At 50.4% G+C, this 19,249-nt stretch overlaps 1 protein-coding gene across 1 annotated transcript in view; it reads left to right on the top strand.

Moving 5' to 3' along the window:
- LOC135915905 (uncharacterized) overlaps positions 1-19,249 on the top strand; it is a 185,504-nt gene that overhangs the window by 48,949 nt on the left and 117,306 nt on the right. Inside the window, exon 8 of the mRNA XM_065449095.1 lies at positions 1,790-1,977. Within this exon, the coding sequence (XP_065305167.1) occupies positions 1,790-1,977 (188 nt within the window). The remainder of the gene's footprint in view (positions 1-1,789; positions 1,978-19,249) is intronic.

Here is a 19,249-nt window from a genome sequence, read left to right as displayed (position 1 = left end):
GCTAAATGGTGCATCCAACAAGGGCAGGCATCTTTAGAAACTACCAAGGTGGCGAGAAGCTCACAGTGAGACGAAATGACTGAGCATAGCCGTCATGGACCTGTTTGTATACACTGCTGCATAGTAGGCGTTAAAAATATTAACGCGACAGCATTAAGGAGCTCATGTCGCAGAAAAGCCGGTGTCGTCGGCGTTGGCGGCGTTGGCCGGGAGCGATAAATCCCAGAAGGCACTTCATAAATGAAAAACACCTGGCAAGATGGGCTGGTGGGAATAAAACCAAGGTCTCCGGAGTGTGAGACGGAGCCGCTGCCACTCAGTCACGAGTTCGTTCCTTCAAAGCGCGACAAAATCGCCTCTAGCGAATGGGGTGTTGCCTTAGAAACGCGCCGTAGAAAGTTATGCTGCGGTCTATGTCGGTAATTATGACCATGTAACTTACACAAGTCGCAGTTTCACAAGTAGCGAAGTGCGTTCCCACTACATTTCTTCTGCGGTCTGCGCACACGCAGAGCCATCTTGCGGCAAACACAGAAGAGCCCCTCCTCGCAATGTACGGCGCTGCCCCGACACGCGGCGCCCCACTCATCCCATGATCGCGTCCGCCTTCATGGCGCGCCGCGGCCCGGTTATCTGTGCCGATCGCGACGTTTCGGTGGCGTAAATCGTTTGAGTAGGTGGTGCGAACAGGGTGCGATAACGCTATCGCGTTCCACTCTTGAAGGCGAAGCTTAAGCGTCCTCCAATTTTTTTGCTAAGTCTCTGCATTTCTTGGCACGGTGGTTATCTGTGGACAGTGGGGAACATCTGGGTGGGAGTAGACTATGGTGCCCATGGTATGCGATGGGCGGTGGCTGTAGAGCAAAAAATGCGGAGGAAAACCTGTAGTTGTCTCGATAGTGGTGTTGTATGCAAACGTTGCGAATGGCAGAACGAAGTCCTCATTTGTGTGATCAGGTGCAACATAAATGGCAAACATGTTATCCAGGGTGTGGTTGAAACGCTCAGTGAAGCCCGCTGGTCTGTGGGTGGTATGCTATGGTGGCTCGATGAACAAATTGTTGCTGAGCAAGGAAGGCTTCGGGAACATTCGTAGAAAAAAGACGCGCCCTCTGTCGTTACGGCGTTCAAGATGAGAACTACGACGTAGAGTGAAACAATGGAGCAAGAATGGTGTGACATTGCGCGCCGGGGCAGCTGGAATAGCTGTGCTTTCGGCGTACAAAATTAGTAGGGTCAACGTCGACGATGACCCACCGGTTACCGGCAGATTAGAGGAAGGCCTCCGTAGAGGTCAATGCCCACGCAGATAGCATGCCGCCGCCAGCGTTGTTACTCCGCTGTACACCTTTGCGTCCGTGTAAGTTCTCCAAGTAGGCCTCTGCGATAATCACGTAGGCCACAAGTGGCGAGAACTTTGCAGACAAACTAAAGCTGTCCGTTACGATCCATGATCATCACGCGTCACAGTTAGCACCACAATTCTCGGGTACCCTGAATTGCGAGACATGAGAATAAAGACACGCTCTCGTTCTCGGCTTGGCCTGGACGCCTTAGCCACCGCTCCATTAGCTGTTCTCTCTTCGGAATATATGTGAGCACGACCGCTCTCCAAGTCGGCCGCCGTCCCGTCGTCTTTACAGGCAGAATAAAATGTAATGATGATCTCGCCTTGAAACTATTTACGTCTAACCGGGCCTTTTCGCTACATATATATGCTATTACGGAGCATGGAACTGCCATTCGAGTATAATTTATGTGAACTTTGTCTTATTTTTCTGCATTTCAGGCTTGCAGAAAAAAAACAACACACATCCTCTGAAAGATCTGCTGGACCAAACATTGTGGAGTGGGACCCTCAGAGGTTTTGCTGGCGCGTCTCAGGTCTCCGCATTCGAGGATATCCACGTAGACTTGATAAAAAAGTTCAACTTCCACCCGTTTGGCCGCATCATGAGAAGGGATGATGAGTGGTTTGTAAGTAAAGCTGCAACGTTGCTCGAAACATGCTCAGTTTACGCGACAAAGTTGAGGCAGCGCTCACGTGGCTTCTCGCAGGTGCTCAGCTTGTGTTTAAGAAAAGTGTGGTTTCCTGGTATTTGGTATATTTCGCAGAGCACTCTCAGAACCGAGAGGGCTCAGAGAAAGGACGGGTATTCTACCTCCACACTTCGCGTAAATGCTGTGAAATAGCGTATGTCTCTACCACTTTGCCTCGCCACGGATTCATAGATCATACTGTTACTTTCGGCTGAGTAAGCAAATGACAAAACTGCTCTCGTTAGCACCACGCTGCACCAAATGCTACAGGGTCTTCACTGGGGCAAAGTACTGCTAATACTTTACATACGCATAAGTTCCGGCAGCATCGAGAAATAAAAAAAAATATGCTTGATCCCTCCTTCATAAGAATCTGCAGAACATGGAAGGTAAACGTGTCTTCACAAAGGCTGTTGTGTTTGCTTCACGCGCCGTGGTTGCTTAGTGGCTATGATGTTGGAATACTAAGCAGGAGGTTGCAGTATCCAATCCCGGTCACGGCTGCCGTATCTCGATGGGAGCGAAATGCGGAAAACACTTGTGTAGATTTAGGCGCACGCCCAGGTGGTCCAAATTTCCAGAGCCACCCACTGCGGCGTGCCTGATAACTAGATCATAGTTCTTTCACGTAAAACACCGTAGTTTAATTTCATGTTTCCGTGGTGAACTCACAGTCCGCTGCAGCTAAAGGAGCAGGATTTGCGGGTCGATGACCGTGTTGCACTTTGGCTTCGCGCGCGGCGTCCTGTTGGCGAGCGGCGTCCTGCTGCCGAGACGCTTCGGCGAAGGTAGGACCATGTTGGTCCGGGTCCTTAGCGTCTTTGGCAGCCAGTTGAGTTGCGACGCACTCGGCTTCAGGAATGCGAATGGCTGAGCTCGCAGCGTGCATTGCGAATGTGCGAAGGCGTTCTGCTTCACGCTGGCGTGTCTCTCGCGGAGCCAAAGCGAGATTCGCCCGGCGAGGTCGTTGCATTTCTGCGCCACTTATCGCAGCGTTTTTATTAGTTGGCATCATATGCGCTAATTCAGGAGGGCCTCCAGGGCCCTCCCCCCCCCCTCCCCCCCCGGAGTTTTGCGTGGGGGGGGGGGGACTGAGTTACGTCCCTCCCGGCGAGGCCGAACTCTACGCCCCCCCCCCCCCAACGTGTTACAGCCAGAGTGTTGTCACCTACATCATTTGAGGTTCCTTTGACTTGCCTCCACCTTTTCGCTTCAAATTTTATTGTGGCTAATAGCTTACTGCATCATCTTTGGTGCGGACCTGAGCGGATTTTAATTCATGCCTTAATTTATTTTCGCAAATCCTGACAATTGAACAAACGCATTAGAAGTACCAGCGGTGGCTGCCTCATCCGTATTTTCTCACTTAATTGTTTCAAATTCCCACTGTAGAGACCATGCACATGCACAATATATTTAAATATATACACAACAAAGGTAGGCAACTAACAATTATTGCTAAAGGTATGGATAATTTATGCCTAGAGAATGAATATGTTACTGTATGTTCACCTCGGTTAAAAGTTATTTGCGTGCTTTTTGATCCAGGAAGAAAATACCTGTTAACTTCAGTGACCGCTTGGGCAGAGTCTTTTATCAAAGGAGTGTGAAATGCACGTGACTGATATGTGTCTCAGTATCGCTTCTTTTTACAGTAAGAAAAGCTAACGACTCACTAAAAAAACACTTCTGAGAATTTACAAAACTACTTTAGGGATGAAAGCATTGCCACTTGCATGCAGAGGTCAAAAATATATACAGGGTGTCCCCATTAACTATCATGCACCAAGACTTAAAAAGATGCGTTACTCGAACAAAACCTAGTGCCTATTTTTTGCAGTACAGTGGAGTAGCTGCAAAAGATTTTCCCTTACTGAGATTTCATTAGGTAATTGTAATGAATTATGTAACCCGACACGTACTATTAAAATTATCAAAATGTCAATGAGGCATTTGTAGGCGCAGCCAAGGGACATCTAACTGCGGTATTTTCAGCGACGTACTATTTGCGGAGCACTTTTTTCCGACTAATAATTTAACCCTGCGAAATATGGCGAATACCGCGTGACTGCACTCCCATCCGCATCATAAAGCAGCGCCCTCGAACAATCTTCTTCCGAGTTAGGCAGAACGAAATGAGGCAAATAAATAAAAAAAAATCACCGCCCAAGCACTCCGTAGAGATGGTTAACCAGCGAAGCTGAAACGTGTGGCCCTGGTGTTTATCACTGGGTCAATCCTGGCGGTTTATTAAGCGACGGCAAGGTAGGCTGCCGGATCATAAGTACGCAATCGCTGCTTCTGCTCGGCTGCACGAGCCTGTTCTTGTGCCCAGGATGCAGCATCGGGACGGCGTACATGAGCTCGTTCACGGTTCTCCTCGCGGCGTTGCTGAGTAAAAGCTACCTGCTCCTCAGGAGTACCTATAATGCTTAAGTGATATTGCGCGACATAAAAACGACACGGACGTGAAACACGACACGGACGTTTCACGTCCGTGTCGTTTTTATGTCGCGCAATATCACTTAAGCAATGGATTACCAACTTGCCCGGAATGCTGCTCTCATTAAACCTATAATGCGTGGCCTACTCATTTCGGAGCCGGTGAGAAACTGCTGCGCTCCCGCTCAGCTGTGAAAGCAACGACGTCACTACTGTCGCAGCCAATCACGCGCCTCTTTCGCTTTTTTCCGTATATTCGCATGTTGTTGCGCTGGCGGAGTTTTCAGTGTACAGGCGACAGACAGACGGACGGACGAATCGGCTATCCATATACAGCTGCGCTGTAAAATAGCGTGATCGAACTAGTGCCTTATCTGGCGCGCGCCGGCCGCAGTAACACGCCGGGTTTGGTGCTAGTTGGAAACAAGTTTGGATAGTTGTTGTCTAAGCGTAGATAAAGTGCATGGATCGTCTTCTTTCTTTTTTTTTGGTGCACTACCTCTCAACAGAAAAGGAAATTGACAATGTAGGTGCAAAGACTTAAAGGTGCGTTTTTTTTTTCGTCCCAGTCGCCATGTCTTTCTCTAATGAACAGAAGGGAAACCGGATCCTTGCCTTTCGTGCGGCAAATGGCAACAAAAGGAAGGCCGTAAATACATATCAGTGATGGAAGTGTGGTGGTAGACCAAACGCGTCGACTATCATCAGAAATTATGAAAACCCGAGACAACCCGGCAGCTGCCAGGAACAGCGGCGGAAGACTTCATCTTTGAGTTCCAGCAACGCGCGGATGTTATAGCATTTATAGCCTGAAACTGTCATGCTGGCATTAGGGACGTGGCCACCCAGGTACCAATTTCCATATCATCAGTTTGGAGGATTCTAAACGACGGCATTCACTTGTGCCACCTTAACCAGCACCAATGCTTGGAAGATAGGGAACTGTGCAATCGTCTAGATTGCTGGAATTTTGTCTTCTTAACAGCCGATGTGTCACCGGACTTTTTGAAAAACATCATGTGAACAGATGAAACCAATTTTCACAGAAACATCCAGGTAAATTCACATAGTGCACATTATTGGTGTGACTACAATGCGCACTTGGTAAAGCGCAATCGGCACCAGTACCAGTGGTCGTTCGATGTAGGGTGCGGAATTTGCGCCAGTGCTATAATTAGTCCCATCCTCTTCGATCACTGACTGACTGCACAGCGTTACATGGACGAAATACTTGAAGCATTAGATACTCAGGGAAGTCCCGCTGTCACGTCTTCCACGTCTGTGGTATCAGCAAGGTGGAGAACCAGCACACACCAGCAACTGAGCACAAAACTGGCTCGATGCGACATTTCATGCGCAAAAGATTGGAAGGCGCGGTCCTGTAAGTTGGCCGGCTAGATCACCTGACCTTCTCCACTCGATTTCTTTTTTTCGAGATATGTGAAAGATCCTGCTTCTTACATGATCGAGACGGACGTCCGATAAGCTGAAGACAGAGATAACGGGTCTCTGCCGTAGAATTCAAGCGTTGGTCATCAAGAAAGTCACTGAAGATGTGATCAAGCGGACTCCGTACTGCGTAGCTGTAGGAGACCTATTCAAACACGTCCTCTAGGCAGCAGCTGGTGTTCAACGGCGTTTAAAATTCACAGATGGTAACGGCACACTGAAATCTGATGTATTTTTTCTTTGTTTTCTGTGCAGGTGTCCCGATTTCAAGTTCGGCTAATTTAGAAGTGGTTATTTACGTTCTTCAATGCACTAGTTTTGGCTTTTCTCAAAACATGGGTCGCTTCCCGGGCTATTTATTTCGCTTTTATTTGATGCCCAGGCCTGAACCTGTTTTTGCAGCACGTATACACTCTCATGAAAACTAAAACCGCCACTTTAATTTGGCCTTGGTTCGAGGTAAGCTTCTGACGCGAAATAAAGCAGTGCGCGCACTCTGCCGATGCGGTGCGAGCTAAGCTGGTATCTCGAAACATGCTGTGCCTATTACATTGCTTTTTGCGTTTCATTCGTGGTCAGAGCGGCACTTCGTATTCAGAGCAGTGAGATATAGGTATGACAGAGGGCTCGCCAAACAAAGTACGTGGCGCGACATCTTGTATGGGGCGTGTAGCAGGGTTTCCGTGTCGCACTTTTCTGCGCATGCGCTGTGCTATCTAGCGGCACCACCGTAAAGCCCACGCATGGCTTTCGAGATGCGTGGCACGACGCTGCGTGTGAACGCGTAGGTTTCTTCACGTGCACCGAGCGCATTCGAGGCGAAATGCTAAGCAGCCGGACTAATTTGCTTGAGGAACCCACGTGAAAGAGGCTCGATAGGAATATACACGCGTACATATTGCAGATGCATAGTGCCACGTAGTAGTGGCGGTGAACAATACAGCGGCAGATCTGTAAATGACGAAACTAACTTTTACTTGTTGAACCTGTGTCCAAAAATGCAAGTTAAACTCAAAGCGCAGCGATAGCGGTGAATACGGTCGGCGATCGTCGAAATCTGATCCGCCGGTCAAACGTGTCGGCTTGTAGGCACGAGCCATCGAACGTTCCAGAGTAATCGCTGGTGCCTGCGTATCCTCCAGAAAGTTCTACACCATTCGCGTCGCGCATATATGAAATCAGATTACACAAGGTTCGCTGACAACAGACAGCTGATAGAACCGTCGAAAATAATCCAGAAACTTCCGACACATTCAGGCGCGTCCCGTACTGAGCGATAACATTTGTTAGACGGTGAAAAGCGCTCACCCGAAAAAGGTAAACACGTCCATGTGTCAATGTCCCCTCTCAGAAGGCATGGGAACATAACAGGAGAGCGAAACACCAAAGGACACTTATGAAAGAAACAAAGACCAAAGTGACAGGGTCCAAAAAAAGAAAGTCTAAAGGTCAGCTACGCAAATTCCCAAAGTTTATTAGCGCTGACGTAACGGGCAACGTCGGCGGACAGGCGCGGCCAATAATACCTTTAGCATATCCTCGATAACGTCCCGGAGAATACTTGATGTCGAACAGTCGTATAATAGGTCGCACAAAGTGGACTATTTCATTTCGTGAGCGGCACCTCCGTGATAGCCAAATGCCATCTTTTACGACTTCATAGTGGAGTACGCCTGTGCGTATAGGATGATGTTGGGGTGTCCGAAAAAGTGGCGTAAAAGCTTTCCACTAACATCTTCTCAGCGTAATGGGGTCCAAACCAAAACACGGGGACCGGGCTTGCACTCGATGTAGCATTGTCGAAGGTTGTAGTGTCAAGGTTGATTGGGAAGAATTGGGGATAAAAGTTAATGGAGAATACCTAAGTAACTTGCGATTCGCTGATGATATTGCCTTAGTTAGTAACTCAGGCGACCAATTGCAATGTATGCTCAATGACCTGGAGAGGCAAAGCAGAAGAGTGGGTCTAAAAATTAATCTGCAGAAAACTAAAGTAATGTTTAACAGTCTCGGAAGAGAACAGCAATTTACAATTGGTAGCGAGGCACTGGAAGTGGTAAGGGAATACATCTACTTAGGGCAGGTAGTGACGGCGGATCCGGATCGTGAGACGGAAATAATCAGAAGGATGAGAATGGGCTGGGGTGCGTTTGGCAGGCATTCTCAGATCATGAACAGCAGGTTGCCATTATCCCTCAAGAGAAAAGTATATGATAGCTGTGTCTTACCAGTACTCACCTACGGGGCAGAAACCTGGAGGCTTACGAAAAGGGTTCTACTCAAATTGAGGACGACGCAACGAGCTATGGAAAGAAGAATGATAGGTGTAACCTTAAGGGATAAGAAAAGAGCAGATTGGGTGAGGAAACAAACGCGAGTTAATGACAGCTTAGTTGAAATCAAGAAACAGAAATGGGCATGGGCAGGACATGTTATTAGGAGGGAAGATAACCGATTGTCATTAAGGGTTAGGGAATGGATTCCAAGGGAAGGGAAGCGTAGCAGAGGGCGGCAGAAAGTTAGGTGGGCGGATGAGATTAAGAAGTTTGCAGGGACGGCATGGCCACAATTAGTACATGACCGGGGTTGTTGGGGAAATATAGGAGAGGCCTTTGCCCTGCAGTGGGCGTAACCAGGCTGATGATGATGATGATGATGTAGTGTCACCTGTCGGTCCTCTGCTGCATCTTAATCCGTAAGCGGGCGAGCTTTCGGGCTCCTTCGGCATGCTGGAGATAGGAGGTGACGTCATGGCTTTCTTCGTCGAAGACGTGCGGCAGCATCTCGTCGAGAGTGTTTGTCCGGTTCCTGCCGTAAACCAGCTTGAACAGCATGATCTGTGTTGTTTCTTGGACCACCGCGTTGTAAGCGAATGTTACGTATGGCAGGATAGCATCCCAGGTCTGGTGCTCGACGTCGACGTAATTGCTAGCATATCAGCGAGGATCTTATGTATGCGCTTCGTAAGACCATTCTTCTGCGGGTGATAGGCAGTTGTCCTCCTGTGGCTTGTCTGGCTGTATCGCAGAATGGTGGGTGATCTCTGCTGTAAAGGCCGTTCCTCTGTCGGTGATGGCGATTTCGGGGGAGCGATGCCGCACCACGATGTTCACGACGAAAAATTTCGCCACTTCGGCTGCGCTACCTTTCGGCAGAGCTTTCGTTTCAGCGAAGCGGGTCAGCTAGTACGTCGCCACGGCGATCCACTGAATTCGAGATGTTGACGTCGGAAGCGGTTCCACCAAATACATCCAGATCTGCTGAAATGGTCGGCAAGGAGGCTCGATCGGCTGTACTAATCCTGCTGGCCTTGTCGGTGGTGTTTTGCGTTGCTGACCCACTCGGCACATTGTGACGTAACGGGCAACGTCGGCGGTCAGGCGCGACCAATAATACCTTTACCATATCCTCGATAGTGTCCCGGCGAATACTAGATGTCCAGCAGTCGTATCGTCATGTAGGGCGTGCAAGTACTTCAGTATGCAGCAATGAGGGGACAACGAAAATGTATAGTTGGCGTGGACTGGGGAGAAGTTCTTCTTTCCGAGTGGGTGTGTTTTGAAGCGAGAACGAAGACAATCATCGCCTTACTGCCCTAGAGACAACGTTGGTGTTCGCTTCCAAATACTCGCCGACGCTTCTTAGCTCCGGGTCTGTTCGTTGCTTTTGAGCGAGGTCTTCCGCGCTTATTATCCCAAAGAAGGTGTCGTCATCCTCGTCATCTTGCGGCAGCAGGTCAATGGGGGCGCATGATGGGCAATCGGCGTCAGAGTGCTTTCGTCCGGACTTGTAGGTTATATTGACGTCGTATTCTTGTAGTCTTAGGCTCCACTGCGCCAGCCGTCCTGAATGATCCTTTAAGTTTGCCAGCCAGCACAAGCTGTGATGCTCGCTGACGACATTGAACGGCCTGCCATATAGGTAAGCACTTACCCGGCAGGCACTTTTCCGGCCGGCCATATTCATAAAATCGGAATTTCGCTGTAGCCCAAATGAGGGCGAGTCATTCCTTTTCGGTCGTAGAATAATTGCATTCCGCTTGTGACTGCGACCGGCTAGCGAAGGCTATCGCCCGTTCAAGTCAGTCAGTCAGTCTTTTTTCTGGACTAAGACGGCACCGATGCCTGTGCTCCTGGCGTCACTGTGGATTTCTGTTTTGAAGTAGTTTGGCAAGGCGCAGAAGACCAGGACTCGAGAAGAAGAACACAAACGACAGGACCGGCGCCGGTCCTGTCATAAGATAAGCAAGTACACGTGTCAGTACATACAGATGAAGACGTACAATGCGTGATATGTGGAAATGATCAAGTTGAAAGTCAAGCCTGCGCTGCGCTCACACAATATATATATATATATATATATATATATATATATATTGACACGTGCACTTATCTTTATCGGGCGACCACGTTTCGCCGCTTAACAACTGTAATCGCACAGCGAGGGACGCATCCGACGTTTCTGGAAAGTTTCTGGAAAGTCGTTTCTGAAGTTGTCGACCGGCTAGCATACGATATCACCCTTTCAAGTCCTTCTTTCCTCTGGACTAGGACGGCACCGAGGCCTAGGCGGCTTGCGAAAGTGTTCGAAGTCATCAAGTCATCAGGGCTCACTCTGAAGCCAGAAAAGTGCCGTTTCGCTTACGATGAGCTTTTGTTCCTAAGCCACGTGATCAGCAAATCAGGAGTACGCCCCGACCCACAGAAGACAGCTGCCATCGCAAAGTTCCCGCAGCCAACCGACAAGAAGGCAGTGCGCAGATTCCTTGGCATGTGTGCCTACTACAGGCGCTTTGTCAAGGACTTTTCACGCATCGCGGAGCCGCTAACACATCTAACCAAATGTGATGTCGCGTTCAAGTTGGAAACGCCGCAGGCCAAGGCATTTCAAGAACTCAAACGATGCATGCAGACGCCGCCGGTACTTGCACACTTCGACGAGGACGCCGATACCGAAATCCACACTGACGCCAGTAGCCTAGGCCTCGGTGCCGTCCTAGTCCAGTGGAAAGAAGGACTTGAAAGGGTGATATCGTATGCTAGCCGGTTGCTGTCAAAAGCGGAAAGCAACTATTCTACGACTGAAAAGTAATGCCTCGCCATCATTTGGGCTACAGCTAAATTCCGCCTTTACCTCTATGGCAGGCCATTCAAAGTCGTCAGTCACCATCACGCATTGGGTTGGCTAGCTAACTTAAAGGACCCTTCAGGACGGCTGGCGCGGTGGAGCCTCAGACTACAAGAATATGACGTCACGGTAACATACAAGCTGGAAGAAAACACTCGGATGCCGACTGCTTATCGCGCGCCCCCATCGATCCCCCGCCGCGAGACGACGAGGACGACGACGCCTTCCTTGAGATAATAAGCGTGGAAGACTTGCTAAACGGCAACGAGCCGACCCGGAGCTAAAAGGCCTCGTCGAATATTTGGAAGGGAACACCGACGTTGTCCCTAGGGCATTTAAGCGCGGGTTATCTTCGTTCACGCTACAAAACAACCTGCTCGTGAAGAAGAACTTCTCACCAGTCCGCGCCAGCTACCTTCTTGTTGTACCGTCAGCGCTGCGTCCAGAAATACTGCACGCCCTATACGACGATCCAACCGCTGGGCACATCGGATTCTCCCGGACGCTGTCGAGAATACAGGAAAGGTATTACTGGCCGCGTCTGACCGCCGACGTCGCCCGTTACGTCAACACATGCCGAGACTGTCAACGACGCAAGACACCACCGACAAGGCCAGCAGGATTACTACAGCCGATCGAACCTCCTCGCCGACCATTCCAGTAGATTGGGATGGATTTGTTGGGGCCGTTTCCGATATCAACATCCGGGAATAAGTGGATCGTCGTGGCGACGGACTATCTCACCCGTTTTGCTGAAACTAAAGCTCTACCAAAAGTTAGCGCAGCTGAAGTGGCGAAATTTTTCGTCGAGAACATCCTGCTGCGACATGGTGCCCCAGAAGTCCTCATCACCGACAGAGGAACGGCTTTTGCAGCAGAGCTCACCCAAGCCATTCTGCAGTACAGCCAGACAAGCCACAGGACAACTGCCTACCATCCGCAGACGAATGGTCTCATGGAGTGCCTCAACAAGACGCTTGCCGACATGCTAGCAATGTACGTCGACGTCGAACACAAGACGTGGGAAGCGGTCCTGCCGTACGTAACCTTTGCGTACAACACGGCGGTGCATGAAACAACACAGATCACGCCGTTTAAGCTGGTTTACGGCAGGAACCCGACGACGACGCTTGACGCCATGCTGCCGCGCGTAACTGACGAAGAGAATGTTGACGTCGCTAGCTATCTCCAGCGTGCCGAAGAAGCCCGACAGCTCGCCCGCTTGCGAATCAAGAGCCAGCAGAGGACCGACAGCCGACACTACGATCTCCGACGACGCTTCGTCGAGTACCAACCTGGCGACCATGTTTGGGTCTGGACCCCGATACGCCGACGAGGACTCAGTGAGAAACTAATCCGACGCTATTTCGGACCCTACAAGGTCATCCGACGTATTGGCGCTCTGGACTATGAGGTCGTGCCAGACGGCATTTCGCATTCACAGCGGCGCCGCGCACGATCTGAAGTGGTCCACGTGGTGCGCCTTAAACCCTTTTACGGACGATGACGAACTTCGTCATTTTTGTTCTTTTCTTTGCTACGAGTGCTTTTGTTTATTACCTTCGTTTGTTTGCAGCATCGGGTCGATGCTTTTTAAGAGGGGGATATTGACACCTGTACTTATCTTTATCGGGCGACCACGTTTCGCCGCTTAATGACTGTAATCGCACAGCGAGGGACGCATCCGACGTTTCTGGAAAGTTGTCGATGCTTCTACCCGGTTGTTTGTTGTCGCCGAACCTTGTGTTATCTGATTTCATCGCGTAACGCGAATGGTGTAGAACTTTGTGAAAGGCACGCGGGTCCAAACGATTAGTCTGGAACATTCGACGACTGTTCTATAAAAGCCGACGCGCTTGACCCGCTGATCAGATTTTCGACGATCGCCGAGCGTGTTCGCCGCTATCGTTGTAGCCTGTTTTGTGGGCACAGGTTCGCCCAATAAAAGTTAGTTTTGTCGTTCACAGTATTGCTACTGTGTTATTCAACGTCACCACCACGTGACAATATATATATATATATATATGTATCATGCATTGTACTTCATCTGTATGCACTGACACGTGTACTTGTTTATCCTTATCGGGCGACAACGTTTCACCACCTAAGAAACCTTGTCACGCAGCGTAGGACGCGCCTGCATGTATCGTAAGTTTCTGGAATGTTATCGATGGTTCCATCCGCTGTCTGTGATCCAGCCTTGTGTAATCTGATTGCGTGTGCGCGCAACGCGAATAATGTAGAACTTTGTGTAAGACGCGCGGGTCCCAGCGATTAATTTGGAACATTTGACGACTGATCTATAAAAGCCGACGCGCTTGACCTAATGATCAGATTTTCAACGATCGCCGAGCGTGTTCGCCGCTATCGTTGTTCTTAGGAGTGTAGCCTGCTTTTGAGGGAGACAAGAACGCCCAAGAAAACGCTAGTTTTCTTAATCACAGTTTTGCTGCCTTCTTCACCATCACTCCTACGTGACATCTAGTAGAGGTGCTTTACGTTCATGTACCGGGCTCCCTCGACAAGCCGTAATACAAGCCCGGACTGCAATGACAACACCAACGTGTTCCTGGAACATCGAGCAAGCCACCGGCTACACCAGCTGCCCCCGGAACACGGACTTCTACCAAAGACGACCAAGAACACTGGTTCAATAGCCACCGCAGCGGCCTCAAGAGTTCTGCAGCAGCATAGGGAGCCACCGAAGTTGCGCGGTTCCACATTTGAGGATCCGGAAAGCTGGCTGGAGACGTATGAAAGGGTCGCTACGTTTAACAGCTGGAACAGTGGCGACAAGCTGCGACACGTCTATGTTGCAATGGAAGAAGCGGCCAGGACATAGTTCGAGAATCGAGAAGCCAGCTTGACGACGTATGACCTGTTCCGAGCCGGCTGCCTGCAATCATTGGCAAGCGTCGTGCGTAAAGGGCGCGCCTAAGCGCTACTGCAAACCAGAGTACAGCTTCCCAATGAGATCCCAGCGATTTTCAAGCAGGAGATGGCCCGTCTTTTCCGGCAAGCCGACGCGGAAATGTCGGAGGAGAAAAAAGTCTGCTTCCTGATGCGGGGCGTCATGCACAAACTTTTCGCCGGACTTATTCGATACCCACCGAAGACCATAGCTCAGTATTCTTCAGAGGCATCCACGATCAAGAAAACTCAGGAAAAGCGCACCCGGCAATATAACTGCCAGGTTCTCACGCCGCAATGCGTCATCCAAAGACTGGGTTCCGACGACCTTCAAGAGACCCTTTCATACGTCTCCAGCCAGCTTTCCGGATCCTCAAATGTGGAACCGCGCAACTTCGGTGGCTCCCTATGCTGCTGCTGCCATTGTGCGAGAAGAACTGCGCAATGTCTTGTCTTCATCACAGCCTCAAGTGGCCTTGATCGCCGACATCGTGAAAGATGAAGTTCAGCAAATAGCTTGGAGTCCCTGAGGTGGAACCTTAATTACCGCAGTCCCAGTCAGAAGCGATGATCTACGCCGCAGTCGCGCGCCGTCAAAGTCCCCCTCCGCGACCGCGCCAGGGCCCTGTAACGCCGAAATTCTGTCGTACGCCGCCACTAGCACGCTCAACCATCGCCCAGCGTAGCTATGCGAGGAAGACGGACATTTGGCGCGCGCCCGACCATCGCCCGCTCTGCTATCACTGTGGAGAAGCGGGACATATCTACCGCCGATGCCCATACCATAGAATGGGACTACGAGGATTCGCCGTCAACGCTCCGTGACTGCACCAAGGTTAACGCCCTCACGATATCGCTGATTACCTCGCCGCTACTCAGTAGAGCTCTTGACGACCTTCACGTTCGCCATCACCAGGTTGCTACCTGTCGCCGCAGCGCCGTCCATACATCGGCCCAGCCAGAGCCGCTCTGCGAGCCCATATCCGGAAAACTAAAAGCAGCAACCGATGGAGGTGAAGTTGCTGTTCGTCGAACTGACCAAGGTCCTAAGGCACCGACGAGGACGCCGAAGTCATCAATCGGAAGTTGAAATCGATAATGCTGTCGGAAGATAAACCGTTACCGCGAGAGAGCTCTCGTAGTCACCACGCCTTGAGTGTGCTCGAAGATCAAGTCAGCATCCCACCATGCTCCAGCATTATTATTTCCGTCAGCACCGAAACAACCCATGGCGTAGAAGGCGTCATCGAGGGTGTCCAACGTCTACTACTCGACCGTGAAATTTGTGTCGCAAGACCAAAAGCTGGACTGCACGAAGGAAAAACGACGGTGTTGCTGACAAACTTCAGCCAGCGGTTGAAGCACGTCAACAAAGGCACGGCAGTCACGTACATAGAGGAAATTATAGAAACCAGTAATGCGTTTGTCCTCTCGGATTCTGCCGCGTCTACCTTGACGACCCTAGTCCCCGAACCAGACTTTGACATAAATCCAAGTCTCCCCGTGAGTAAGCAGCAACAGCTCAGAAGTCTTCATCGACGACACAAAGAGCATTTTTCGACGTCATCGAGAATTCGACAAACACCAGTCGCAAAGCATCGAATATTAACTGAAGAGTCCGCTCGACCGCTCCGCCAGAGCCCTTACCGAGTTTCGAGGTGAGAACGCGACGCTATTAGGCAACAAGTCGATGAAATGCTGCGCGACGAAACCATCCAGCTGTCGAAAAGCCCGTGGTCATCTCCTGTAGTCTTGGTGAAGAAAAAGGACGAAACCCTACGTTTCTGCGTCGATTATCGTCGACTTAATATCACGAAGAAGGACTTATACCCCCTTCCGGGGAAAGACGACGTATTGAATCGGATCTGCAACGCTAAATACTTCTCAGCGATGGACCACAATCTGGCTACTGATAGAAGTCGATGAGAGAGCTCGCAAAAAGACCGCCTTCATCACGCGAGACGGCCTCTACGAGTTCAAGCTAATTCCATTGGGACTGTGATTGGTGCCTCCAACGTTTCAGCGCATTATGGACATGGTTTCAGCAGGATTGAAGCGGCAGACGTGTCTTGTTTACTTGGATGACGCGGTTGTTATCACCGGAAATTTTGACGATCACCTTAGGCGGCTCGCGACAGTATTAGAGGCATCAAGTGATCAGGGCTCACTCTAAAGCCGGGAAAGTGCCGGTACGCTTGGAATGAGCTTCTGTTCCTAGGCCGCGTCATCAGCAAATCTGGAGTCCACCCCGACCCGCATAGGACAGCTGCCATCGCAAAGTTCCCTCAACCCATCGACAAGAAGGCAGTGCATGTATTCCTTGGCATGTGCTCCTACCATAGGCGCTTCTTCAAGTACATTTCGCGCATTGCGGAGCCAGTAACGCATCCAGCCAAATGCGATGTCGACTTCAACTGGGAAACGCCGCAGGCAGACGCATTTCTAGAATTCAAACAACGCATGCAGTCGCCGCCCGTACATGCACACTTCTACGAGCACGCCGATAACGAAATCCACATTGACGCCAGTAGACTACGCCTGGGTGCCGTTCTAGTCCAGAGGAAAGACGGACTTTAACGGGTGATATCTTATGCTAGCCCGTCGCTGTCAAAAAAGGAAGGCAATTATTCTACGACTGAAAAGAAATGCCTCGTCATTGTTTGGGCTGCAGTAAAATTTCACTCATACCTATGTGGCAGGCCATTCAAAGTCTTCAGCGACCATCACGCATTGTGTCGGCTAGCTAACTTAAAGGACCCTTCAGGATGGCTGGTGCGGTGGAGCCTCAGACTGGAAGAATATGACGTCACGGTAATTTACAAGTCCGGTAGAAAACACTCTGACGCTTACTGCCTATCACGTGGCCACATCGATCCCCCGTCGCAAGACGAGGACGAGGGCGTCTTTCTTAGAATAATAAGCGTGGAAGACTTCACTAAACAACAACGAGCAGACCCGGAGCTAAAAGGCCTCGTCGACTATTTGGAAGGAAACAGCCACGTTGTCCCTAGGGCACTTAAGCGCGGATTGTCTTCGTTCGCGCTACAAAACAATATGTTCGTTAAGAACAACTTCTCATCAGTCCGCGCCAACTATCTTCTTCTTGTTCGTTCAGCGCTGCGTGCAGAAGTACTGCACGCCCTACATGACGGTCCAACTGCTGGGCACCTCGGATTCTCGCGGACGCTGTTGAGGATACAGGAAAGGTATTCCTGGCCGCGTCTTACCGCCGACGTCGCCCGTTACGTTAAGACATGCCGAGACTGTCAGCAACGCAACACACCACCGACAAGACCAGCAGGATTAGTACAGCCAATCGAGTCTCCTTGCCGACCATTTCAGCAGATCTAGATGGATTTGGTGGAACCGTTTCCGACGTCAACATCTGGAATTCAGTGGATCATCGTGGTGACGGACTAGCTGACCCGCTTCGCTGAAACGAAAGCTCTGGCAAAAGGTAGCGCCGCCGAAGGGGCGAAATTTTTCGCCGAGAACATCCTGCTGCGGTATGGCTCCCCAGATGTCCCCATGACCAACAGAGGAACGGCATTTATAGCGGAGTTCGCCCAAGCCATCCTGCAATACAGCCACACAAGCCACAGGAGGACACCTGCCTACCACCCGCAGGCGAATGGTCTGACGGAGCGCTTGAATAAGGCCCTCGCCGACATGCTAGCAATGTTCGTCGACGTCGAACACAAGACATGCGATGCTGTTCTGCCGTACGCCACCTTCGCTTACAACATGGCGATGCCACAAACAATACAGATCACGCCGTTCAAGCTGGTTTATGGCAAAAACCGGACAAGGACCCTCGACGTCATGCTGCCGCACGTCACCGACGAAGAGAATCTTGACGTCGCCACCCATCCCCAGCGCGCCGAAGAAGCCCGACAGCTCGCCCGCATACGGATCAGAAACCAGCAGCGTACCAACAGCCGGCACAACCTCCGACGACGCTACGTCGAGTATCAGCCTGGCAACCATGTTTGGGTTTGGACCCCGGTACGCCGACGAGGACTCAGTGAGAATCGATTGCGACGCTATTTCGGACCCTACAAGGTTATCCAACGTATTGGCGCTCTGGAATATGAGGTCGTTCCGGACGGCATTTCGCATTCACAGCGGCGCCGCGCACGATATTGAAGTGGTCCACGTGGTGCGTCTTAAGCCCTTTTACGCACGCTGATGAACTTCCTTGGTTTGTTGTTTCTTTGCTACGGGTGTTTTTGTTTATTTCTTTTGTTTGTTTGCAGCGTCGGGTCGATTCTTTTTAAGAGGGGGTATAGACACGTGTATTTGTTTGTTTATCGGGCGACCACGTTTCACCGCCTCACAAACGTGTTCCAGTACTTGCAGGCGCGTCCGGCGCTGTGCGATAAACGACGAAATGTTGTCGATGGTTCTATCCGCTATCTGTGACCCAACCATGCGTAACCTGACTGCATGTCTGCGTGACGCGAATAATGTAGAACTTTGTGGAAGACACGCGGGTCCCAGTGATTACTCTGGAACATTCGATGACTGCACTACGCACGTGTTTAGGGCTGCCTCGGTGCACGTCAACAGCAGCAACAATTGCCATCGCTGGGGACCATATGATCCAGACACACGTAGTTGTCGACTCTCTCAGAGCGCACATTCGCCATCTGTCAAGGATCCCCGACCATCATATGACCTCCCTACCAGCCGAAAGACCTCAAGCGACCTTTTCACGAGTGATTAGCGCTCATCAAGAGTGCATACCGTCATCTTTTACACCAGCGACAAAGCCTTCATCTCCCCTGTGGTGCCTACGACAGCCTGAAGTGAACTTTGATATTCCTGGAATTATAAAAAAGTCAAATCATCCATCGCCGGCTCTGAAGCAACTTACGCTTCTATTACTACACCAGACGTATCATGACCGCATACATATATATACTGATGGTTCGACCTCACGTGCCAGCTCAACTGCCGCATTCGTCGTACCTGCCAAGAAGATTACAGTTAAATTCAAATTGTCGCACACGACTACATCGACATCGGCAGAACTTGCAGCTCTCCATGCCGCTATGATGTACGTCACCGAAGAGCCCACAGAGAAATGGGTCGTATTTTGTGACTCTAAGGCAGCCCTTCACAGCATCAAGTCTGCATTACGTCACAGAGTATACGAGCAGATGATATCTGACATCAGGGAAGTACACCACCATGCTCTGGAACGAGGGCACACCATTACATTTCAATGGATTCCTGCTCACTGTGGCATTGTCGGCAACAACCTAGCAGACAAGGCTGC

Source organism: Dermacentor albipictus, chromosome 2 (genome assembly GCF_038994185.2).
Source record: "Dermacentor albipictus isolate Rhodes 1998 colony chromosome 2, USDA_Dalb.pri_finalv2, whole genome shotgun sequence".
Classification (NCBI taxonomy): Eukaryota; Metazoa; Arthropoda; class Arachnida; order Ixodida; family Ixodidae; genus Dermacentor; species Dermacentor albipictus.
The sequence above is the reverse complement of the archived record's forward strand: the minus strand, read 5'-3'. Positions and strand labels throughout refer to the sequence as shown.